At 34.1% G+C, this 26,264-nt stretch overlaps 1 protein-coding gene across 1 annotated transcript in view; it reads left to right on the forward strand.

Moving 5' to 3' along the window:
- LOC116338656 (dynein heavy chain 10, axonemal) overlaps positions 1 to 25,596 on the forward strand; it is a 55,992-nt gene extending 30,396 nt beyond the window's left edge. Inside the window, exons 46-75 of the mRNA XM_031764065.1 lie at positions 560 to 784; positions 928 to 1,020; positions 1,308 to 1,468; positions 2,143 to 2,461; positions 2,704 to 2,892; positions 3,616 to 3,748; positions 4,352 to 4,500; positions 4,728 to 4,831; positions 4,955 to 5,028; positions 5,493 to 5,629; positions 6,719 to 6,870; positions 7,127 to 7,488; positions 7,621 to 7,794; positions 8,232 to 8,611; positions 8,693 to 8,983; positions 9,207 to 9,463; positions 9,636 to 9,961; positions 10,156 to 11,162; positions 11,240 to 11,494; positions 11,777 to 11,990; positions 12,589 to 12,734; positions 13,173 to 13,334; positions 13,867 to 14,047; positions 14,734 to 14,871; positions 19,335 to 19,546; positions 20,994 to 21,134; positions 22,774 to 22,878; positions 23,240 to 23,341; positions 23,611 to 23,751; positions 24,958 to 25,596. Of these exons, the coding sequence (XP_031619925.1) occupies positions 560 to 784; positions 928 to 1,020; positions 1,308 to 1,468; positions 2,143 to 2,461; positions 2,704 to 2,892; positions 3,616 to 3,748; positions 4,352 to 4,500; positions 4,728 to 4,831; positions 4,955 to 5,028; positions 5,493 to 5,629; positions 6,719 to 6,870; positions 7,127 to 7,488; positions 7,621 to 7,794; positions 8,232 to 8,611; positions 8,693 to 8,983; positions 9,207 to 9,463; positions 9,636 to 9,961; positions 10,156 to 11,162; positions 11,240 to 11,494; positions 11,777 to 11,990; positions 12,589 to 12,734; positions 13,173 to 13,334; positions 13,867 to 14,047; positions 14,734 to 14,871; positions 19,335 to 19,546; positions 20,994 to 21,134; positions 22,774 to 22,878; positions 23,240 to 23,341; positions 23,611 to 23,751; positions 24,958 to 25,110 (6,483 nt within the window). The 3' untranslated portion in view covers positions 25,111 to 25,596. The remainder of the gene's footprint in view (positions 1 to 559; positions 785 to 927; positions 1,021 to 1,307; positions 1,469 to 2,142; positions 2,462 to 2,703; positions 2,893 to 3,615; positions 3,749 to 4,351; positions 4,501 to 4,727; positions 4,832 to 4,954; positions 5,029 to 5,492; positions 5,630 to 6,718; positions 6,871 to 7,126; positions 7,489 to 7,620; positions 7,795 to 8,231; positions 8,612 to 8,692; positions 8,984 to 9,206; positions 9,464 to 9,635; positions 9,962 to 10,155; positions 11,163 to 11,239; positions 11,495 to 11,776; positions 11,991 to 12,588; positions 12,735 to 13,172; positions 13,335 to 13,866; positions 14,048 to 14,733; positions 14,872 to 19,334; positions 19,547 to 20,993; positions 21,135 to 22,773; positions 22,879 to 23,239; positions 23,342 to 23,610; positions 23,752 to 24,957) is intronic.
- Positions 25,597 to 26,264: the final 668 nt, after the last annotated feature.

Genomic DNA, 26,264 nt, shown 5'->3' on the forward strand with positions numbered 1-26,264 from the left:
ATCACGATAATGCGAGCTCTCACACATCTTTTCAAACTACTCGATTTTTGACCGGTCAAAACATCGAACTGATGGGTCATCCACCGTACAGTCCTGACCTGGCACCCAATGACTTTTTTTTGTTCCCAAGCGTGAAGAAAAAACTACGTGGTCAACGATTTTCGACACCAGAAGAAGCAGTTGAAGCGTTCAAAACACACGTTTTGGAGATATCAGTTTCGGAGTGGCACGAATGCTATGACAAATGGTTTCATCGAATGCAAAAGTGTATCGATCATCTCGGGGAATATTTTGAAAAACAATAAAACCATTTTCGACAAAAAACAACTGTGTTATATATGTTTTTAAAAAAAATTATGGAGCAACCCTCGTATCACATTTATTGACACTCTTTACTTTTTATTCTTTTTCATCTTCATCTTTTTTTCTTTGCATTGCCGCTGATGACGATGGTAAATTATTTATTTGGTATTAGTGTCTTTACAAATCATTTGGTGTGGCATTGCTCGAAGCAGATACCATTCAATTTGACAAATTTGTAAAAAATATTATGCAAAAGCCGGATTTTGTGGATAATTTCGATCAACCGGCCGGATGTGATGACTGTCCTACTTCAAAGAAGACATTATTTGACTACTTTTTTGATTGTAATCGAACCGCATGGATTGCTTACGATTGGATCGTACCGCAATACATACACAATGTTCATCTCAAATTTAATGAAATTTACGTTCCAACTGCCGATTCTATTCGAATCAATCAAATACTAAATCAACTGAATAATGTAAGTACATCCAGCTTGCTTGAAATTTAACATTAGACAAATGTCTAAAATAAGAATACTGAAAAAAATCTCCGAATTGATTAAAGAATAAGATCGCTGAGATTTCGTCTTTTTTTTATTTTCTTTCCGATTCCTTTATACAGATTAATCATCCGTTGCTGCTGGTTGGTGATACGGGAACGGCAAAAACAGCAAACATGCTAAATTATTTGAACAATTTAAATGTCGATAGAAATGTAAGATGTTTTATTCGTGATTTGTCACTTTATCTCCTTTCGTTTTCTTTTTCTTTTCAATTTGGTGCGAGAGGGTTGATTTTTGTTTGTTTTGCCCTTTCGTCTATTATTTCCCTTTTTTTAATGACAGCAATGTGGTACAAACACACAAATATCAAACAAATCAATCGACTGCGTGGTGGTATCACTATAACCATTGCCCTCATTTTTACGCTTTTTTTCCATCGCACTTTTACCATACGCCCATAACGAGAAGTAATAAAGAAAAATCAATTATTGTTTTTCAGCTTACAAAACAAATTGTCTTCTCATACACAACATTATCATTAGATGTAAAACATGCCATTGAATCATCAACGGAGAAACGAACCAAAGACATCTTTGGACCGCCGTTAGGAAAGCGTTTAACCATATTTATCGATGATTTGAACGCACCGAAAACTGACTGGTAAAGAAATACGAATTGTAATGGAATATTGTGAATGGGATGATGCAGAAAAGAAAATTCTAGAAGAGAATGTTGAAACAAATCAAAAATAAAGGGAAATCATATCAGGCGATAAGAATAAGAAAGGGATAGAGAAAGGGAAAAAAAATGCAAATATTCATTTCATTTTTCACTTTGTTCGTGTTTTCACGATTGTTTTTATTCCGATTTCATCGTAATGAAAATGGCATGAAATTGTGCACGCGAAGAATAAGACAAAGAGCGCGGAAGAATGTTTCCCTAATTTCCACTCATCGTCACACTTTTTCGATTCATTTTATATTTATGCTCTTTGTTTTTCTTTTTCTTCCTGATGTGACGCACAGATTTCAACTCGCACCTCTGCATTATTTCTCTCTCTCTCTCTCTCTCCCTCTCTTATCGGTTACTCTGCTTCGAATGTTTGTTTGTTCATTCGTTCGTTCTGGCTTTATTTTAAATTTCCTTCCAATTACAGATTTCTTTAATTTTACATTTCGTTTTTTTTTTGTTCTCGAGAGAGAAAAAAAATGTCACCAACAACAAGTACAACACAAAATCCTTTTCTTTTCCCATTTTCGATTTTTTTTTCTATTCCATTCTTGTTCAATTCTTTCGGCAATATGCCGTGCATTCCGACACACACAATCACACAGCTTTGGCACACAACAACCAATCGCATTATTGAAATTGCTTTTCGAAAAGGGTGGAATGTTTGATTGCGACAGAGATTTAAAATGGAAAATATTCAAAGATGTTTGTTATTTTTGCGCAATGACAACGCCAGGCGGTGACCGGAATGAATTAGATGCACGTTTCGTATCACTATGCGCAACATTAAATATTAATCGGCCCACAGATGCAATCGTTTTCAATATTTACACATCCATATTACGGGGTCACTTGGCCGAATTTACGCCCGATCTACATCCCATTTCGGATACACTAATTAAGATGACATTGAGATTATTTAAGGTAAGGGCTGTGTTCGATTCCGTCACAACGACTCTACGGTTATACGATTGGCACGATCTCACTTCATCCTCAAGAATGTTACAATTGATAAGGTTTTTTATTTTGAATTAAGAGTATAATCTTTGTCTCTCTCACTCTCTCTCTCTGTGTGTTTCTTTTTGCGTGGTGCTGTATTTTGCATCTTGTGCGTGTATTGTCATCCAAATGAATGCGCACACTTAATGACATCACACTTGAAATAGATTGGGATTGCTGAGCTTCCGCCAACACCAAGCAAATTCCATTACACATTTAATCTGAAAGATTTATCAAGAATTTGCTGTGGAATGTTAATGATGCACACAAGCCTATTTAGATTGCCCAAGCAGTTGGTTAGAGTTTGGCGGAATGAATTTACTCGGGTTATTTGCGATAGACTCTCAAGTGAAAAGGTAAGATGCTTTTTTGTCTGCACTCATTTTCTTCATCGCCAAACAATTGATGGCAGTATCAACGTTAAACAACAACACCAACCATGTGAAATTGAAATTGAAATCCACTTGAAGAGAAAAAAAAATATAGAAAAAATGGAAGATTCCACGGTGTGTTTTTCTTTAGTTTCAATTTAGATGTGTTTATTTTCATGAGTTACATGACAAGAGATTTCGAACAATGTACAAGATGAGCATGCATGTGCGTGTGCAAGGATGACTTGTTCGTGATTTTGATGTTATTGCTCGCAGATTATTCGTTTGCCAAATAGATTTTATCGTACATTATATGCATCTCATATTTATTTAATGCGTGTTACAAACAAGAAAAGCAATTTTAAAATGAATGCTTTTTGTTATTTTCATTCTTCTACACCATCATCATTGTGTATTATGCGCGCCATGTTCTACACAATATCGGCGGCAATAATGCGTGTATGGTTTTTTATTGCGGTAACAAACCGTATCCGCTGCGATCAACGGGAATAAACGATGGTCTATGTATTTGTATTATATCCGCTATTGGAATGTGTTGTGGGTATGCTTAAAAAAACCACGTCGACGACGATGACGATAAAAACGGCGACGATGGCAACTAATGATGGCGATGCTGTTCTATACAAACGCTTCAAACTTCGACAATGAATTGCTTGAATAACAACAATACGCGGGTGAAAAAAATAGGATGTTAAACTAATGAAGAAATTCATTTCTGAGGAGATAATGCAGACTTTTCCTCCGCCACATAAATTAGATTTATCGGTACGCAACGATATAAATGAAAGCGGCGATAATGAAAAAGGTGGAATAATTGAAGGTTAGCTTCAGCATTAATTATTTTGTTTCAGATAAATGTTAAAATACATTTTGTATTTGGTGTGCTCGGCGTCAAAATCTCTTTTTTTCTTCTTATTGTTGTTTTCATTGCTCTTTTTCTTTATTCTCACTCTCACTCTCAATGCTCAATTGCTATATAGTGTGTTACCCGCCAATTTTCCATTCGCACGCCACTCTAATATGCAGCACATGTATAATTCAGTACATATATTATAATACACGCGGCGCTTAAACAGCGAATTGTATGTGTGTGTGTGTTGCATACTTGTTTAGAATGATGCAAAATTTTCAGGGGTGTGAGTGATGAGCAGAAACCAAGAGAGGGAATTAGAAAGAGTAAGAGAGCTAAATATTGAGAGAGTGAGAGATCAGGCGGGATAGCAAAAAAGGTTCCATATTACATGACGCGTGTCTCTTTGCAGTCACATTCCATAGCCATTCTCTAACTCTCTCGCGCCCACGTTGTGTGTGTGTGTATATGTGTCCCGCCTCGTAAAGCATGACATCGAGCATCGAATACAAAACGCTGGAAACAATATAATAAATATGAAAATCATATCATTTGTATTATTTTTGTGTATAGGCAATCAAGCAATAGACGTTTCCATTCACGAATATGCCCTACGTGATCCATTGCTGTTCGGTGACTATCGAAATATGATTAATGAAAATGAACCACGGTTCTATGAAGATTTGCTTGATTACGAAGCCATTTATTTTTTATTCCAAGAGGTACTTATGATCCGCATTCTTCACTTTCCGTTTTCTCTTTCTTTTTCACAAATCTTTCCAATGTTTTTTTTGTTTTCATTCTCTATCTTTCGTTCGGCAATCACATTTTGCACAGATATACAATGCGAAATCAAATTTTACATTTTCACAATAGAAATATCTGTATCAGTGCCGCTCATTTCACACAATTCGTTCCGTTCTCTTTCTTTCTGCTTATCTATTTACAGATTTTACAAAAGTACAACAATCGCGTGTGTACATTGAATTTGGTATTATTCGATGAATTCTTGGAGCATCTGACACGAGTACATCGTACATTGCGCCTTCATCGGTATGCCTGATTAAAGATATACATTGTCAAATAGCGAGTTAGAGCGTCGAGCGACTAAATAATGACAAAAATAACCACAAATTATTGAAATCATTTACTTAGATTTTGATTTTATTTTTAAAGCGGACACGTACTGCTGCTCGGTCCAGAGGGTTGTGGCAAAGCATCAACTATACGACTGGCAGCATTTACAGCAGGTTCGATTTTTTCGCTTCGAAAATAAGCACATTATCATTATTATTTACAATATTACACCTTTTTTTTTTCATTTATTCAAGTACTCGAGATATCATCACATATAAAATGCATTGCAAATGCTTAAATTGTGTGTGTTTTTTTTTAATTTCTGTAGAAAAAAATCAGTTGTATTATATGGATTTAACATTTGTAATCAGCACACGATAAAATACGTAAAAGTGTATATTTTCGCATTTTTGTCACATTTAAAAGTTTTAAAATCGAAAGTGGGTGGCGGCAATTCAATTCGAAAAAACAAAAAAAAAAAAATGATTACACTTTTTGCACTCGTTAAATGTTAAATCGTTTATATGCGAATTATGGTTTTGTTGTTTGTGTACATTTTTTTATCTCATTTCAATTTGGTTTTTGTCTTTGCTGCGATCGAATCATGTGGTAATCATGACGAACACACACAAAACAGGTTGCGAACTGTTCGAAATCATCCAATGCGAGGGATATAATGAAAATCGCTTTCGAAATGACCTCAAATTATTGTTTACACAGATTGGAATCCGTAACAAACGAACCGTTGTCTTATTTTCAATTACCAACGATCAGGTGAGAAAACCAATCAAATTGTGCTGATATATTTTTTCATCGAATTTTTTTAAAATGCAAATCACATGGAATTTTTGCTTATGAAACATTTTCAATGATGCTATTATTAAGCATTTTAATCTGTTTCCGGAAATAAAAATCGAATTCATGCTTTATATACTTATATAACACTTGATGCATTTTCTCGATATTTGAAATGCTCTTTGCTCAGATGACACTATTTGTTTGTTGAACACACATAAAAAGGGTGCTAGGATTTCAAAATGTAGTGTAGGCTTGTCGGATTCTGTTTCTCTCCGATACATTTTTTGTCTAATGACATAATGTGACATTTTTGTGGATTTTTACCAAAAAAAAAAAAAAACTCAAATTTTGTATGCAAAAACATATTACTTTCAAATTATAGTTTTACTTTGGATCTAATACTAAAATAAAAATTGAAAATAACATGGTGTGTGGTGTCTACATCCATATTTTGAGTATTTGAAAAGAAAATCCACAAAAATGTCATACAATGGCATTGAAATTACAAATGAAAGCATTGCACGAAAAATGTCACAAATAGGAACAAAATCCGACAAGCCTAATGTAGTGTTTCATTTTCATTAAGTTCTCCCGCTGAACATTCAATTTTCAAACAATGTTGCTAACTGTTTAAAACGGGATTTGAAATATATGCATGTTCAATGTGTAAAATGAAGGCGACCAAATGTATAAAAAGTTATCTTTTACTTTGTATTTAATGTCACTTCCGTGTGTAGCTCCGATTTTGGTTTTAAATTGTTCGTATGTTTCATGGAGATAGATGATCTCCAAAAATCCACTGTGTAAAATTTGTTGCAAGAGCTGACTTGCACGTGCCATTTTCGTCACACAAATCATAAAAGTCTTTTGCGCATCATATAAATCATTCACGGATCACGGAAATCTTTTTAACAGCTATGGTTGCCGTGGTGCCGCTTACTGTTTTACATTGATTGAAATTGGTTGGCGATTAATTTTTTTTTCGGTGCGCGACAAAAATCTGTGCCCAACTAAAATAATTTTATCAATTTATTGCGAAAATTTAATTATATTTTTTTTTCTCAGATGGACAAAATGTCGGCCTATTTTTTGGAGATCATAAATAAAACCATTACAGTTGGTATAACTGATGATTTATTTTCGGAGAGTGAAAAAGCTCAAATTATTGATGACTACAGCGAATGGATTAATAAAAACAATGATGAAATGGCCACAGGGTATGTTATATGCACCTGTTATGTATGCAATTTTGTCGTCTCCATTCCTCTGCCCCACACAAACACACATTCTCTCATATTAACCACCTATATAGCTGGGTATGTGAGTGAGAGAGGGCAGGCGATGGAAACGTAGTGAAAATAAAAGTTGTACTTTCCACAATCAATTTATGTTATATTTTTTATGTTTATGTGTGTGTGTGTGTTCTCATTCACTGTATATTTTTTCTCGTATTGTTGACATCTTGTTCTGCAGCAACAAATTATGGAAACGATTTTTGACCAACAGCAATGAGAATATTCATTTTGCATTGCTTATGAAACCGAACGAAGCATTTCGTTTGCATTGCCGTCGGTATCCAGGTTTAATTGGAAATACTTCAATTGACTACATGCGTCCATGGAGCGAACATGTGCTTACAAAAGTGGCAAATGTTTTTTTAGTTGGTCATCCAATGATTGCCGAAAACCATCTCGATGGAATTGTTAAGCATGTAGTGCATGTGCATCAAAGTGTTCACTATTATTCGGCTCGCTTTTTGGCCGAATGTGATCGCTTGAATTTTGTAACTCCCAAACATTATATCGAATACATACACACGAACATTCGCTTGATAGGTTTGTATTTGCTATCATTTGGTTTTTTTTTTGCTTCGATTTTCCACTATTTGTTCCTTGTTCGTTTGCGAATGAGTCGACGTATTTAATGTTTGACTTCTTTTTTTTCGTTGTATTTTCTTTTTTGTTCAGAGGAAAAAAATCGATATTTGGTTAAGCGATGCAATCATTTGTCCGAAGCTATTTCAAAATGTGACGAATTGTCGGATAAAATGGATGAATTGTCTTTGCTGGCGAAGGAACAACGAGAGAATATGCAATTGCTGAAGATAAAATGCAAGAGAATGGTTGAAAATATCGAGAAAAGTAAGAAATTTTGTTTTAAATGCCGTTTTTAAAAATGGTTTTACCGGTCGTTTGATTAAATAGTCATGAATTTAAAGAAAAAATATCTTATTGAATATTTTTATTGAATAAAAATCAATTTAAATTTTAAATGTTGCGATTGAGTGGCTCTTTTCGTTTGCAGTTCAGTTTAACACGTTTTACTACTACATTTTCATTTCGATATCGAATTTTTATTTTATTTCTCACTCAATATCACGATTTGAATTTGTAAATAAAACGAAAATTGTCGGGAATAGCTAACGGTCTTTCAATAAATGCTGAATTTTATTTGTCAAAAGTGATGCACTAAATGAAATTATGAATACCACTAACACTGATTGTGCGGTGAAGAGATTTATGATATTGTTTTATTCATTCGTCGTCATTGTCGTCGATGAACGTTCCACACTTTTTAGATATCAACATTGTTCAGGAGAAAGCCGATGAAGCGCTTCGAAAACAGTCGGAGATAGTGGCCAAAAGCAAAAACATTGCAATCGAAAAGGAGAAAATTGAAATGACGATAATCGATGCATTACAACAGCTAAAAGCAGCTAAAGTGGCAATAATTGAATTTAAACGAGATACAATTTCCGATATAATCGAAATGGAATCGCCGCCAGAAGATGTTGAAGTGATCGGTGAATGCTTTTTGATATTGAGAGGTATTCGGGATGTTTCATGGAAAAATGTACGCACCGCCATGCTCGAAGAAGACTACTTCAAATCACTTTCCGACATTAATTGCGATTTAATTAGTCTGAAGCAAGTATCGCAATGCAAGGGACATTTGAAAGTAAGTTTAAATGTTACATGAGATTTATTGGTAAGCACTGGCCATATTAACCCATTGATCGACACTGGATTTTATTGACAGAAATGCGATTTGAGTCAAGTGGAAACAACGTCAGTCGGTTTCTTTGAACTATTCAAATTTCTAAAAGTTATTTTGACGTACTGCGATACCCTTAAAGATATCAATCCGAAGCGGGCAAAAGTCAGAATGCTCGAAAATGAGGTTGAAGAGTCAATAAATGTGCTGCAAATGTTGAATGTCAAACAAAATCAATTGGAAATCGAATTGGACGAGTTGAGACAGCATCATGTTATCGCTACCAACGAAAAGCACACACTAAAAGCAATGCTATGCGAAACTGAAACTAAATTGGTAAAGTGAATTGAAGATTTTTATCATTTTATCATCTTATTTGTGTGTGTATGTCTGTGTGCGAATTTTACCACCATAAAAAAAAAAAAAACAAAAACAAAATCCTTTTCACAAACATTTTTTGTCTTTTTGTTTTGTCTGAAAAATAACTAGTAACATTCATTTACTTTGAATTGTTCCTTTTTCTTCTTCGTTATTTCTCTTGTCTCGCTTTTTAACACAGAAAATATCAACGAAATTGGTCGATGAACTGAATCCAGAGAAGAGCAGATGGGTATCGAATTTGTCGGTTTTGGAAAATGAAAAAGATAATGTCATTGGAAATTGCTTGCTGACAGCATCGTTTCTTACATACACCGGCTGCTTCTCAATGTCTTTCCGCAAGGAAATGATATTTGATGATTGGTTGTGCGACATTCACACAAGAAACATTCCAATTGGTGACGTTTTCGATGTACTCGATCTAAATGATATTGGCTCGTATGTATTTTACTCCATTTCTAATATTCTCTTTCTCTCTATCTCTTATGCGATAAATGAGTTCACAGTTATTATTATTACTTCGTTGCTTCGCAAGTGTTTCCGTAATCGTGTATACTTCTGTCTCCCCTTTTTTCTTTCATTTTTTTTTTTCGTTCGACTTGAATTGCAGATCGTTCGATGATGATATTGTTGGTGCTGGTGTCGCTGTCTCCAATGTCGAAAATTTACTTGCCGATAAATTTTTCAAACAAAATCGAATGATATTGTCAAAAACATTAAGAACACCGATTTGTATAGATCCACAGTTTAAAGCAATCGAATGGATTAAAGTAGCGCATCAACGTCAAAATAATGTTAAATTTCTGCGATTTGATGCGGATGATACCATTGGTGAATTGCTAAAATCCATTGCTCTCGGTGAAGTCGTTGTATTCGAAGATGTGCACGCTCACATTGATCCAACATTGATGGATTTACTCGAGATAAAGCTGTTAAGTTGGTTTCCATCATTTTCCTTTTACATTTTACAAATGTTTCTACTCTTTATTTTTGCATTGATATTTTGTTCGCCGCTTCTCTCACACCATTGTTTTCTTTTTTATTTCATTGTCAAAATGTGCTGTTACTCAAATAAATTTTGCATTTTTCTTTTCTGTTTCATTTCTCTCATGCCACTTCTGTCTCGCCAGTAAAAGATAGCCGACAATTTGTAAAAGTGGGCTCAATCGAAATCGACTACAATGACGGGTTTCGCATGTATTTGGTTAGCCATCGGTCGAATCCAAAATTCAGTGCACACGTTTATTCAAGCGCCGTTGTCATTAATTTTAATACAACATTGTCGTCGTTGGAAAATCAGTTGTTGGACATTGTCTTCGATTCGGTGAATTGTGAATTGGCGCAAAAACGTACATCATTGTATGGTTCAATTGTCACAAGTCGAAAACGTCTTGATGAACTGGAAGCGGGCTTATTGACACAGATCGTATCATGCGATGGGAATTTACTTGATAATCCAAATACAATGAAATTACTTGAAACGACAAAGCTAGAAGTTCAAGAGCTCAATTCAACGATTATTTCAAATGAAAACACCTTAAAGAATATCGAAACGAAACGAAATGCCTTTCGATTGGTTGCATTGAAAGGCGCCAGTTTATTTTTTGTACTCACTGATATGGCGGCTCTCAATTCGTTTTATCAGCACGCAATGCGTGATTTTATTGACATTTTTATGCAGATAGTGGTTGTTGCGGTACAGAAAAAAGATGGGGATGATGCCAATACCATCGATATCGATTTGAATCAACGTTTATTGAAAATAATTGCCAATTTAAGCGAACGGATTTATAATATTGGTTCGATGGGAATATTTCAAAAAGATAAACTATTATTCTCTTTACGTATCGCTATGGAATTGGAGCATTGTGACGGAAGACTTATGCGTAATGAAATTGTGTTTTTACTTAAGCCAATTGCTGTGTCGGCCCCATTGACGAACACCTTATCGAAATGGCTATCGAATCAGCAATACAATGGAATCCATCAACTTGTAAATGCATTTCCAATGGTATTTGGTAACCTTTTCAATGACATTGAAATGAATGGAGAACAATGGCAACACTGGCTACAAGCAAAACATCCAGATAGAATTAACTGCCCCGAACCGTATGACAAAAGCATAACCCACTTTCAGGTATTCAATTTTCAAGAATCTATTGTATTAACTCGTGTGCAAAAAATGATTTTGGTTTTATGAAATTTACATTTTAGAAAGTGCTTATGGTAAGATGCCTTCGATCAGACCGTTTTCTTCCCGCTATACAAACATACATAAAAAGCACAATCGGTGAAGAGTTTTTAATATCACCTGTTGTTGACTTCAATCAAATATTCACGTCATCCACGCCAAATGTGCCGATTCTTGTGTATCCAGTCGATGGAATGGATCAAATGCATCAAATATTGAAACTGTCGCATAATTACCGTGGAGCAAATATTATTTCAATCGATCACACTGCCAACGATGTACGTTTACTCAAATGCAGACAAAAAATACACACCTACACAAACACATACACACACATCTATATATGTATAATGTAATTTGAAGCGAATTTAAGCTTATTCAGGTTTTGTCGAATGAATGTTTACGTGGAGAACAGTAAATGTATACAGTTATACAATGACATTGTAAACAAAACCCGAAATCAATTTTCAAAGATTCGTCGCTTCGAATACATCTTAGTGATTCAACAAAATGCTTCTCACTTTTTCATTCTGTGTCCGCTCTCTCTCTCTTATTCGCAGATAATTATTTCACAATTGAACGAATCGATAAGGACAGGGCAATGGTTGATTTTACAAAGCGGTGCACACAGAAAGACACACATAATTAAACGAATAAATCATTTATTAGATATCAGAGTGTCAAATGAGTTTCATCAAGATTTTCGATTATGGATAATAATAGTAGGGGAAACAAAGGCATTTCCACTTGAAATGTTACAAAGATCATTCAAAGGTTTATCACCATTTATTCACACAATGAAAATGTATGTACAGTGTACACACGAAAAGAAAGAGTAACTAAATCGGGTTTTCGGATTTAGCTTAGTTTTGTATCGTATCATTTTGTGACCGGGAGTGAAGCCAGTTGCGCACAAAAAGTGTTTATTTATTATTACGAATTCATGATATCGAAACGGAACGAAGAAATCAAGAACAAAGCATGCATGAAGTGTCTTGGATCTGTTAGAGTTGGGAAAATAGCCACTTGCTTGTGTCACGATTTTCCATTGTTTCTTGTGATTCCGTATACTTTTTTTTAATTCTTTCTCCCTTCACTCTTTTTCATCTATTCGATTTTGGTTTTTCCGCTTTATTTTCCACCATTTCTGTCTTTCTCTTACCATTTCTCTCTCTCTTCTCACCACATCTGGTGTTCTCTGGTTCTTCAGTCTTCGGATCTTTAAATTTTTCACCCTTAAACGAAGAATAATCGAGATTTGAAAACCGATTTCGAATTTTCCTTTGTTTTCGTGTCGACATTGTACAAATTCATTCGTTTATTTTCTCCTTTTCATTTCTTTACCATTTTAACGTTCGTTTCGTTATTCCAGTGGTATACGAAAGGGCAAATGGTATCAAACAATGCTTGCAAACAACTTTCACCAACTTGGATGAGTCGTCGTCGATCGATCGATGTTCGCACAAATACTTTAAGCCGCTACTCTACGTCTTGACATTTTTCCATGCATCGATGCAAGTAAGCGCACAGATACATCATACACGCTATTATTATCACCATCGCAAAAAAACCTGCAAACGAAAAAAAATATCTTTTGCTTCGTAAATTTTTGCTCTATGTTCGCTACTCACGAAATACCGACTCGAATAAAAACTCGATGTGATTAATCTCAAAATGCGTAAAATTCATAAAGCGTAAATTCATTAGGCCCATTTATTTTCGTTGTGACACAACCGTTTTGTGTATTATATGAACAAAGCAAAAAAAAAACGCGAAGCAAATGAAAACACACGGACACATTTTCATTTCAATTTTTTTTTCGTTTCTTTATTCCTCGCCTTCAACGTACTCGGTATTTGCTTGCTGTTGATGTTACTCTACTGTTGGCTCTTTTATTGTATGTACATGCGCGCCACAATGTTATGCTCGTATTCTTTGTGAAATTGTGAAATCCAGGAGCGTTCAAAGTTTGGCAAAATCGGCTGGAATGCTAATTATGATTTTAATGAATTTGATTATGACACAAGCGTAAAAGTTTTGACCTCATTCTTCCAAAGTGCTTCTTGCTCATTTGAAAGCGGATTTCAATGGAACGACTTGAAATTCTTGATTGGAGAGGTAAGTGAATGTGATGTATCTCGCGCTCGTTATTTATTCAATCCTCTCATTCTTATTCCTACTATGCACACTTGGTATGCTCATTTTACCCGTATTTTTACGATGCGATCGAAGTTGTCAATTTTATATAATATTCAAATACATAGCCATTTTTTTTTCTATCTATGTCATCCTCAGATAGGTACGACGTTGTTTTTGTTGAAATTAAACGAAGCAAAAGAGAGTGCCTCAACGATTTTAGTCAATTAATCAATGAGCTTTATGTGTACATAATTTATTCAAATGTTTTTACTCGTTTCAATTAAAATAATTATCTTTTTGAAAAGTAGTATGCGAATGTACGATTTTCAAGTTTAATGATTTTTTCGAAATTCCCAATGAATGAATGAGCACACATATTATATGTGTATTCCAAGATATAAATGATGCACAATCAATTAGTGATTTCAGTTTGTAGTCTATAAGGTTTAATGCTCTTCTAATTTTCTATTGCATACATGCACACCCCTTCTCCACACACACAAACACATAGACGGTTTATGGTGGAAAAGTTCTCAACAATTTTGATAGACGAATCCTGTTCGCATATTTGGATGAGTATCTTGGTGATTTTCTCTTTGACTCATATCAGCCATTCCACTTTTACAAAGGCAACGAACATCACATAAACTATACAATCCCATATGCAGCACATTCAAAAGCCGATTTTTTGGGTAAGTTTCTTTTTTCGTATTTTCGTTGTTTGTTTCATTCTTTTACGCCTTACATTTGATTATTGAGATCGCATCGTTTTTGCAACGAAGAAATTTCGTTTCAACGCAAACACTTGACTTAAATTGAAACGCAATTCTCAATGAACATGGTATGATTTTATTTATTGTTCTCGAAATTCATGGAAATGGATTCGATTTAACAAAAGTTTATATATATAATTGTATGGAAATTGTAATTGTCTATCGAAAATGTCGTTTGCCAAACTTCGTTTCTTTAAACTAAAGCTCAGTGCTAAAAAAATAACTTTTTACTATTTGATTCACTCCATTTTATAGAAATTCGATTGCATTTCTGGAAAAAAACGCAACAGTTTTCTTTTCTTTTTTTTTTTTTTTAAATTAAGAAATGTATTCTCTCTTTTCTATTCATCGAAAATTGGTTAAATGACCGGTCATGTGAAATTCGAAACTTGGGTTTAAATAATTCTATCAAAAATGTACTTAATTGTACCTCAATTTTTTTTTTAATTGTAAACTTAGTCGTTTGAATAATATTCGAGGGTAAAATTTCGGGGCATTTAAATTTTCCGGTCAACTAGCCAAAATAAAACTCAACGATATTTTTAAAATTTTTATGGTTGATAATTGAATGAATTGATTGTAATTTTGTGTATTTTATAAAATAGATGCCATTAAAATACTGCCGTTATTGAATACACCTGATGTAATTGGTTTGAATGAAAGCGCCGAAATCGCATACAATCAACAATATATTGATGACATTTGGCAACGACTCCCGCAGTGTAGTGTTCACCACCAAACAGGTTTGTCTTTAATTTCTTTGCATTTTGCCAACAAAAAATAAATTGATTTCTCTGTTTGTGTGCGTTTGTTACCATGAATGAAACAAAAATACAAAAAAAAGAGCATTTATAATTCATGAATTGATTCAAAAAAGAGCAATAAGAGAACAATAAGAAGATGAAATAAACCTTAACTAAAAGAAAACAATTTAAACAACGAAATTGAAAGCAATAAATACCTTCTTTCAAGCAATTTCCAAAGTCAAAATTCGTATAAAATAAAGAGTCCCTTGTATATATGATTTTTCGTTGGTGTCTTTGTTGTCAACAAGTAAGAAAACTCGGTTTCAAGAGTAAATTATTTAAAATTTTACTTTCATTTACTTTCATCTGTTTGAGTAATTTTATTCATTGGAATTTGTTGTCGTACGATTACCGGATGAAAGAATGAGTACCGACAACGGCAGCGATGATGATGCTTATGATGTGGCATATTATCACATTACAATCTCTTTGTTTGCATTGAGCTTACGGGAATTTGAGTGCGTATCAATGTTTTCTATATACGTATTTTATTTCGAAAGTTGTCTAATGTTTTTCATAATTTTCTTTTGCATTTTTTTTTTTTGCGCAAAAAATAATAATAATGTTCAATTCAAGGCGGAAAAAGCAAACACATTCTGCGTACATGTGTATGTGTGTGTTGGATGGAAACGAAACATTATTATTATTATATGCATGTAAAGTGGTTGAAATGTTCGTCAAATGTTCGCACACCGTTGCTATGGCATACACGCGCACCCCTTCATACACACACACAATTTTTCTAATTAAAACAAAATTTATTCAATGGTAACATTTTTAATAAATTATGATTGTTTCGACAAAGTTTTATTTGAGATTTTGTATTTAATGTTAGTCTTTATCCGAACCAGTAATATGAGGATTGTAATCGCAATTTTGGTCTTGGCACAAGGTTTTTCTGTCGTGCGTTCATTCTTCATCATCTTCACAGTCAAAAGTGTGTATGGCAAAAGTACTAAAAAAAGCTTTGCTCGTTGATGTGCAAACCAATAGCGATGCTTTCTGGTTGAGGCTCTCTTATTTTCAATATATTTACAAACTCTTTTCGTTCCCATCCTTCTTTCTCTCTTCCACTCACACACATTCAACCACTTGGATTCAACGTCGTGCTGCTGTTCAAACACACACACACACACATTTATATGTATATATCGTTTTGCGTTTGGCACGAGTCGCGCATACAATCGTCAACTTTTTTTTCTATTTGTACATTGTGCACAATATTCGTTGAGCATAATATAAAATGTATGATATTTAAAGTCTCCTTTAAAAATAAATGTTATCGTGTATATTAATGACTTTCGCGTTAATTGTCTTTGCTTTTTTGTTTTGTGTACTTTTGTTTGGTGATGATGTGTGTATACAAGTCATAATTAAATTATTTATGGCACTCAACACATTATATTTGTCTATTTATTTGTTTGTGAGTGCCGTCAAGTGGTTGAGTGAATATAAATGGATTTCGTCGTTTGTCATTATCACCACTTTTATCTAGTCTCATTTGATGATTATACTAAAATTTATTTATTCAGCTTCAGTATGTATTGTTATTGTTTTTGAAGGAGACTTGAGTGTGCCCTTTTTTCAGTCTTTCGGGTATCGTTGAGCTCTTGCTTTTCGCTTAAATTTGGCTCATCGAAATGATTTTTTTCATTCATTTCACTCGTGCTATTTTGGGTGCGATTTTTCGTGTTGCAAAATATCTGCGCATTTAATTTAATTCAATTGAATTGAATAGTGTTCTTCTAATATTTGAAACGTTCGCTTCATTCCATATGTATGTCGTTCTCTGCTGCATTTTTGAATGTATATAAATTTACTTGTGGAATTTTTTGCCATAATATTTATTACTTAGATACAGCTAAACGCAGCTGAATTGCATGCATTTCGAATTGTGAAATGTGCAATTTGTGTGCACAGGCACACGAAATACGAATCTCATGCGGGAAAAAAAGAGAGAAATAACAGAAGTCAAGTAATAGGAAAGGGCGGTGATGGAGACAGAAGAGAGAAAAAGAGGTAAAGCGAGAGAAAATTAAAAACAATCCAAAAATACATTCTCGCATCTCGAAATAATTCTTGGCAAGAGTTGCAACTTATAAATAAAGCGTGAGTTTATTTTTCCGCTGATTAAATTGAAAATTTATAGAAGTATATATGGAGGACAAATGCCAATAAATGGAATGGATGGTGTGTCTGGTGGCGTTCGTGTGTTTGTATTTGGCCCGACCGTTTATTTTATGTGTATGTGCAGTTGTAGTTTTACGATCTATATCTGTGCAGGACATTTTGCGACAACAGCAAACACTCTATTGTGAAATATATTTCGTATTTAGTGAATACTATTTACCAATAGATTTTGCCCATTTCTTCGTGTATAATGTGCTTGCTCGCTCTCTTCAGACATACATGGCCACAAGGAAAACAAACCGACAGTCCGATAAGATCGCCATGAAAACGGAGTGAGAAAGGAAAACAAAAACTTCAACACATTAATTCACTTTACCGCAAAAAGAAATAACGAATATTCGTTTCCATCCTATCAATTATTTCGGCAATCGCCAATATATCATTTGGCCAAAGTTTGAGTAAGAGCAAAACTTCAAAGTGAAACCACATTCGCTCTTTCTTGCTCTCTCTCTCACACACACACAAAACTCTTCATTTTTATTTTCGATTCTGGTGAATTTCTTTTGTTCCTTCATTTTCTTTTTCTTTTTCTGGTAATTTTTTTTCGCCTGCCTTTTCCGATTTCAATTCGATGGAGTTTTGATTTAAAAACAAAGTGGAAAAAAGCTATCCGACAAAAAAAAAAACTGAAGGAAAAAAGTGGAAATCAGACGGCGCTAAATTTATGATTTAAATAGAAGGGAAAAAATTAAACTAAAAAAAAACGATATCGAAGCAGCACATACATACGTAAAAAAAGCGTGGCAGACAAATATCAAGTAACAAATTTGAAGCAATCATTTATAGTATTTCTTAGGAATTTTCCCTACGTCTTATTTCATCCGAATCGAATTTTTTTTTGCTTGACAAAATGCCACCGAAAAGATTTATAAATACATTTGTCATGTACAATTGTATTTATGCTTTTGCTGTCGAACAGAATATACTCCGCATATTCGTTCGCATATAATACACACATTCACATAAAAAATCCACCACACAATGATTTTAGTTTGTATGTGTAAGAACTGTAAGAAGACTGATTCACTGGGTATATCGACTGTCTTGAAGCTTAACTGCGTAAATTCGATCATAATTCAAATCATCGAAGTTTAGTGTGCCGGACGAAAATCTTGGGAAACATTTTATTAAAATACAAGCACACGCGCGCGCCTTTTGCCATTGTACACATTGAATACAGCGGTCTCGTCGTTCGAGGAATACGCCACATTCGTTTACAATGGAAAAATGATGTGTGGCATTTTGGTGTTACGTTTGAAAGCAATTTTTCTCGTTTTCATACTCTTTCGCTGCATTGTCCGGTGTCTGATAACATTGGTAAAACATTCTCTTTTTTTTTGTTCACATTTTTCATGCAATCGCTCGAGTGTTTATCCATTGATTAAGTACATTTTTTGAAAAAGAGAAAAAAAAATGTATGCATTCCGTAAACCAAGCCAAACCCAAGACACATTCATATTCAATTCGATAAAATCGAATCGCATTCAATGTATTAAATTATTGTTATCAAATCTATGTAGTGATACGTATGTATGTGTATGTATGACTGGCAATGCTTATATGTCGTTTTATATATTGGAATTTTTTTTTATGAAACATTAAGCAATCATTATTTATTGGATTTCTTCCGATTAAATATCACCGAAGCTAAACTAAATGCGAAAAAAACTGACATCGAAAACTAACGAGGACAAATATAAAATATTTATTCCGATTTCTTGTTATTTTGTACATGGTTTTTTCGCTCTTCTGTTCATTCTTGTTGTCCCAACAAAGTAAAAACTGTCACACCAAAAACAGCACAAACAGAGAAATCTCAAGCTGAAATCTCGTTTGATTTTTTTTAGCCAACAAAAACTTAAATTTACTTGTGAACAAATTTTCTCTTTTTTTCCACTGTATCTACAACGCTGTCTACATTTAATTTGTCTGCATTGAATGCCACAACTTGCAACAATTGCTAATGATCGTTCTGCTGGATTGAATGGTGAATTTTGAACAAACAACCAATGAAAAAACACACACAACAACAACAACAACAACAACAACGATAACACTAATTCGACGTACATTCATCTGATGCGATCGTTGATTTCTTTGAATTTTGTCAATACGATGAATTCAAAATCAACGCCATACAAATAACATTGACGACGGCGACAACGACAACATTTGTACGGTGACTATGGAACGGAACGGCACGGAAACAGATGATTTATGTGGTGACATAAGCCGTGACAACATCATTGATAGAACAGCATTGGATATACTTGAAAAATTGCCAAAAACATTCGAAATTTGGCGAGTTAAAGAAACACTTCAAATGAAATTATGTCCCACGGGTGTGGTTTTATTACAGGAGCTACAGCTATACAATGAACTTGTTGAACGCATCGAAAAAACTTTAAAACTTTTACGAAAAGTATGAGTATACAAGTAAATAAGTTTAGTATTTACGATCTTAGTGGTTTTATGGTGAAGTCGATGCGCGAACAAGAAACTTATTCAGTATACAACTGTTTCTATGGCAAATGATTGTACTATCTATCTATATATGGTTACCAGCAATTTTATAAGTTCAATTGTTTGCGAATGGGTTACGTTACACATTTTAATTTTATATCAGTGTTGTGACCAATTTTCAATTAATTCATTCATAGTTGCATCAAACTCGCGCTACCGCAATTTTCTCGATGCGTGACTAGACTGGTTACAAATATGTTCATTGGCCTAACCCTAGTTTATGGGTAAAATGTAAATATATCTCACATTTAATGTGAATACACTCCAAATTTGGCCTGAACATTTCATTTTGCTTCTGAAACGTACAAGCAAAACATTATGATGTACAGTGTGTGAGAGATAGAGAGAGTCGATGGCAAAAGTTCATTATAAATGATCAAATTAAAAATAAAAACTCTCTCATTTTCTCACATAAACAGTGTACAAGAATTGGCAAGCATATTTGGATGAATGTGTAGAGTGTACACAAAATACCAGCACGTTCACAATTTATCGTGTTCTCGCATTCGACTTTCATAATCCATACGACGTAATTAGGTATAATGTGTGTATGTGCAGTTTTTTTTTTTTTTTTGAAAAACATTTTTGAAATTAAATTTTTGTCAGCGTATGTTATCCATTGGATAATTAAAAGAAATAATTGGCACATGATGGAATTTAGCAATTTTGACGGAGTGTGGAATAAGAAATTTAACAGTATACGGTGTGCGCAGCGACGATGTAAAATCACATTTAATATTGCAACCGAAGTATATTGTGTGGTTTTTATGTTTTATGTACTTTTCCTTAGTGAAGATTTGAAAGTGATTGATGCGCATTGATTCTGTTTAGTCGTCAAACATTTCCACCGTGTCATGCTACTTCATTTAACCAATTTGATCTTTGTTAATTTCAACACCGATTAGCACCCATAAGTGTTTTATTTATGTTCTTCAATTGATGTGGAACTTCATTAATGCTCCATGCACTTATCTAGTTTTTTTTGGTTCCCTCCTTTCTACTCTCTGTCTATTTTTTACTCGCTAAACCGACTAACAAAACTTTTCCGTTAGATCAAGTAAATGAAATGCTAACACACATAAACATTTCAATGAAAATGAATGAGCTGGCGTCCAATATTTACATTGATTTACACTTATATCATTAAGTAATGATAATTATTATTTCTATAATACAAACTATGAGCACTTGTTAGTTTTGTTGTTATTTTTGTGCAATCTATTTTGTAAAATGCATTTCGATAGCATTGGATGTCAGCCCCTAGATTGTATTAAATATGCATTCGTGTATGTATGTATATGTATGTGAATTCGAATTTGATTATCCAATTAAAACTTTGGCAATAGGCAAATGCTGGAAAATTGGCTATGGATGCAACACTGGATGAGATAGCAGACGCTTTATTGAATCAACGATTGCCAGACAATTGGAGGAAATTAGCACCAAAAACTTGTATGATTTTAGCTCCATGGTTAAATCATTTGCAGGTAAATTGTGCGGCTTACAAGCGCTCTCTTATCCATTTTCTCGTTCTGTATATATCGTGTATCGTATAGGGGAGGTGGGGGGCAAAGTGATACACTTTTTTCGATTGAGAATATTTTAGCCAAATGAAAAGATATCGGAAAACTTTGAATACCGTTTGAAAGAGGACTAAAAACACCAACTTTCTGCATCATTAGATTTATTTATTGTTGCGGCGGTTTACGTCACGAGCTAAAAGTTTGAAGTAATACATTTGGGGCTAAAGTGATACCTCGATATTGTAACATTTTTACACGATTTTTTTTCTTATTATTTTATTTTAGCGTAACCGACAACATGGCTGAGTCAGTCTGGATACAGTCTCGAGATGCCATGATGCCGGGAGTCGGTGGTTCGATTCTCTCTATGTACATGTGTTTTTATTTTAAATACATTTACGGGAGATATTTGAATCTTCGACGCTTGCTTCGGCAGGCAAGTATAGCCGTTGGTCCCTGCGCATCAAAACTATTGGTCGGAAACAGTGACGGTTTCTCCCAAAACATTTTAAAATTTATTCATTTTTACTTTACTAAAGAATTTTTTGGTACCTCTTAGACTTTTTAAATGGATTTGTTATTATTGTGATCAATTGTGACACAAAAGAAAGATTATGTTAACGACTTTATTTTTCAATTTGAAGCTTATTTAATATTTTAACATATTGTGAACAAAATATTATTTTTTGTTTGAAAAAAATATTTTTTTCTTTAAAAATTGAAAAAAATCTATTTTTTTAATTTTTTGTAGTATCAAAAGCTATTCCTTTAATCAGTATATTACGATTGTGACAAACCGTGGCAGCCATATTGTCATAAATTCCGCTTAGAACTCGGAATAAGCATAAGAGAAGCGTCAGTGTTTTTGGTTACAAACTTTATATGAGAATTTGCAGGCTGCGTATCGGTATGTGCCGAAAAAACAAACTTGACTCTACGACGACTCTTGTTGAACTGACGTATTGAGTGTGTCTTGCCAAGTGTGTGTCTGTTGACGGCGGACTTTGATATAAAAATGGTTTGACATTTTACGGTCTTTTAAATTTTCGATATATATTAGTTTGGACCGTGTATCATTTTGCCCCCATTACCCCTATCGGTTTCGAATTCGTTGATGCGTGCACGATGTACTATGAACTTTTCACGTATTTATTTGTATGGTTTTCCGTCCGCAATATAACGCCAATTCACTAAAAATCAACTTTTTTCAACAACAAAAACAACAACGTATCTTTGATGAAAATCGAATATGTTGGAAATGACAACAATGAACAACAACGAACCTGTAATTGTAATCAATGCGAACAAACAACCGACATGCCTACCCACCTCAAACTCATTTGTGCAAAAAAAACAACAACCAAAAATTGGCTTGCATATTTGTGGTTCATCCACGCTATGAACATGGACAATAAATTTCCGGAATGAACGAATCTTTGATGCACGTCGTGGTGAAACGTCGTTATCGAATGCAAAAATAAATATACACACACCCATCGACTCATTTCCATCGTCATCGTTATCGAACGCACGTTCAAATTCATGTAAACTTTGACAACAAATGATGAACAAAAAACCAACAACAACAACAACAAAACATTAGCATCGTGCTCAACAGTATAAATATTGGTCGGTTTCTGGTCAATTCACCGTTATGTGGTTATCTGGTTTACATGCCCCTAAAAGCTTTTTGAGAGCCATAGTTCAGGTGAAATTTTGCATTTTATTTTGCACAAAATCTTTAGATTTATGTGGTACCACGCACAACACTTAGTTCTTGTTGTTAGAATTGCTTTGAATGCGGTTTGTTTAACAAAACGCTTCGTGTTTCACGAGAAAAAAAAGAAACGCTACCGAGATAGAGGAAATAGTACAAGGAACATTTGAAGTTTGATTCATTGAAAATTAGCTTGAATTCGATTTATTTTTGGTTAATTTTTGTAATTTAAATAACAACAACAATAAAGAAACTCAATTTGCAATTAAAATTTCGTCATTGTGTATTATCGTTTTGATTGTTGTTTGATTCATCACCTTTATTCAATTACCAATTTGATAACTCGTTCTAGATGGATTGCCGTAAAAATATTTGGCCAATTGAAAATACAACGATTTTTACCTCGGTTACAGCATATTTAGATGCGAATGATGTGGAAGAACAACCCGATTCGGTATGTTGAAAATATAATGCGGTTGAATATATAGGCAATGTAGACATATGTGGTTGGCAAGCCAATCAAAGTTCAAATATACAATCGCCCGAATTGTTTGTATGCATTTCGATATGAGTAATTTTTCGATTTGATTTTTTGCACTTTTACCCTCTGGCCATTCAACTCAAATTGAAATTGATCTGGATTTCGGAACTATACGTACGCACGCTCGCACACACGCAAATTTGTATGGTCACGTTCATATCAATGGTTATAATGGCGAGAAGGGCTGCTACATCAGTGGATTGTTTATGGAAGGTGCAGGATGGAGCATTGAGCATAACGCTTTAGTTCAATCGAACAACCTGCTGGAGCCATTACCGATTTTACGTATTATACCAATGGAAAAGCATAAGTTACAAACGCAAGTACGTACAAGGATGTGATTTTAATTATCAATTTGAAAATTCGAAAATGAACGACAAACGAAAATGCAATAAAAACCAATAACAGTCAAAATTCTTTTCCATTGAAGTGTTGTTCTGTCACATGACTCTGTGCACAGAATTCGATCAATCACTATTTCCACTCCCTCCATCCTTTTGGTGGTGACACAAACGTATTCCGAGTGGTCATTTGTCGCATTGCCAACCACTTAGACACCTTAATGACACAGTCTTGGTAAATAGTTTGCCAATTAGCTAAAGGGAATTGTTACGGGAAAATTGTGTAACATTTCGACAATCGTCACACATACCAGCACATTCGTGCAATTGTTGATTTTACGGTTAATTTCAAGCCAAGAGATTGTCGAAAACCAAATACTAACTCGGCATGTCATCTATACATCTACATTACGCATTTTATCGCTTCTCTCTCTCTCTCTCTCTCTCTCTCTATATATATCTCAATCTCGATACACACAAACACACACGAACACAAGTGTTCACACAAAATCAATGGAAAATGACATCTTGGTCATGCAAGCACAGCAGTGTGTGGAAAAGCTGAACGCATAAATAAAACATAATCTGTGTGAGCTTTATTTGTAGCAGAAATGGTCCAGTTAATCGGACAAACAAACGGTCGAGGTGTATTCATGATTCATACTCATTCATTCGTTCGTTCGTTTTGATTTGTTTTTAGGTACATTGTACAAAATAGAGCGACAGCCGTTGTGGCCGCCATATGACCGCTTTGCACAATCAAGCATATCATTGAATTGCTGAACATTTTCTTTAAGCGTTTAAGTAAAATCAACATCATGTTAGTGAATTTAGTGAGTCAAGAAATATATCGCATTAAATTCAATCCCCAAATATGATATACGATGTTACGATCTTGACCACTTAGGCGAATATCATGTCGAATTAGTGTTGTTTTGATGGGATTTCGGCAATCCACTTTAATTCCACATTCTTTTTCCGGTATAATTTTCTTTTATTTTGGCTCGTTGCCCCCGCTTATATACATAATTTTAGTTTCAACCATATACCAAAACTGCGGATACAATAAAACTGGTGACCCTACATGTATACATGTCTCATAATTTTCGTTCAATTAATCATTTTCAAGGAATTTCTTCTACATTTTTTTACAATCATTCTTTTCTCTCTCTAATATATGTATTTTAGAATTCGCTTGTAACACCCGTCTACGCAACATCACAACGCAATGGAGATGAGAACAATGAAGATGGACTCATTTTCAAGGCATATTTACGAAATATTGAACATGAAAGCCACTGGATTCTGCTTGGTGTGTGCTTAATATTAAACCGAGATTAAATCGTGTGCCCAATAAAAGTTATGTCAAATTGTAATTAATTTATTACAATCGAGCTATCGTGCGCACCACCATTGGCACAAGGAAAAACGGTCGAGAAAAAATAATACAACAACAAAAATAAAAATTGTAACCCTGGAGACCGAATAAAACACCCGACCGAAATAATAATATTGTGTGTAAGCAATATGATGTAAACCGAATCGGAAAGCGTGAAAAACGGAGATGACCGGAATGAAATACAAAAAAAAAAAAGAAGAGAAAATCACACACACACACAAATAAATAAAATATTACGCAAATGAAAATAAAAATGCACTACTGCACCAGATTTTTGGTGCACGAATACGCACACATACCAACATATTATACTCTATATAAAATATGCCGATAACAAAAATACCGAGATCAACAACAACAACAAAAAAATGTTGGCCAAAAAATGCTGAACGAAATCAAATACATGTAATACATGTGTCATATTAATATCCAACCAACTGATAAATAAATTATTTCATCCATTAATACTTTGTGTCATATCGAGAATTCGTGGCGAATATTTCATGCACGCATTCTGCAAATTGTCCATATAAATGCCACATTATTTTGGTCTACATTGATTCGATTGGTTGCTGCACATCTCTTGTTCCGGCTAAAACATGTGACACTCTCTGCGAACAATTTATGTATCACACTTTCACATATGACAATTGAATGGTTCAAAAACGCACACACTGTTCGTTGCCAGCAAAAAAGGGCACGTGAGAAAAAAACTGTCATTCGAAAGAGCGACGAAAAAAAAAAATTGCATCGATTCAGCGAATCACCAATAAATAAATAAAAGTGAAAACAGAATACGCTGTATGAATGTGAATTACAAATTGGAAATAAATCTGATTAGAATCCGAAATAATAGCATTTTCAGTACTTAAGAGGATTTGCTTGCTTTTACATTTTTCGGTGCGCATTTTTAATTTGGCATAGTAGTTGAATTTTCTTTCAGATTTATTTAAAAAATAAATATACCGCTCACACAGGACCAAAATGACTAAGAAGAGGGTTAGTTTGGACTATTCAAAGTAATCTGAGCTTACTTACCGCCTCTGTGCTCATGCCTGAAGGTACGGGCGCTACGAGAAACAAGAAAATAACATAT

Source organism: Contarinia nasturtii, unplaced genomic scaffold (genome assembly GCF_009176525.2).
Source record: "Contarinia nasturtii isolate CC-2019 unplaced genomic scaffold, AAFC_CNas_1.1 Cnas_scaffold_414, whole genome shotgun sequence".
NCBI lineage: Eukaryota > Metazoa > Arthropoda > Insecta > Diptera > Cecidomyiidae > Contarinia > Contarinia nasturtii.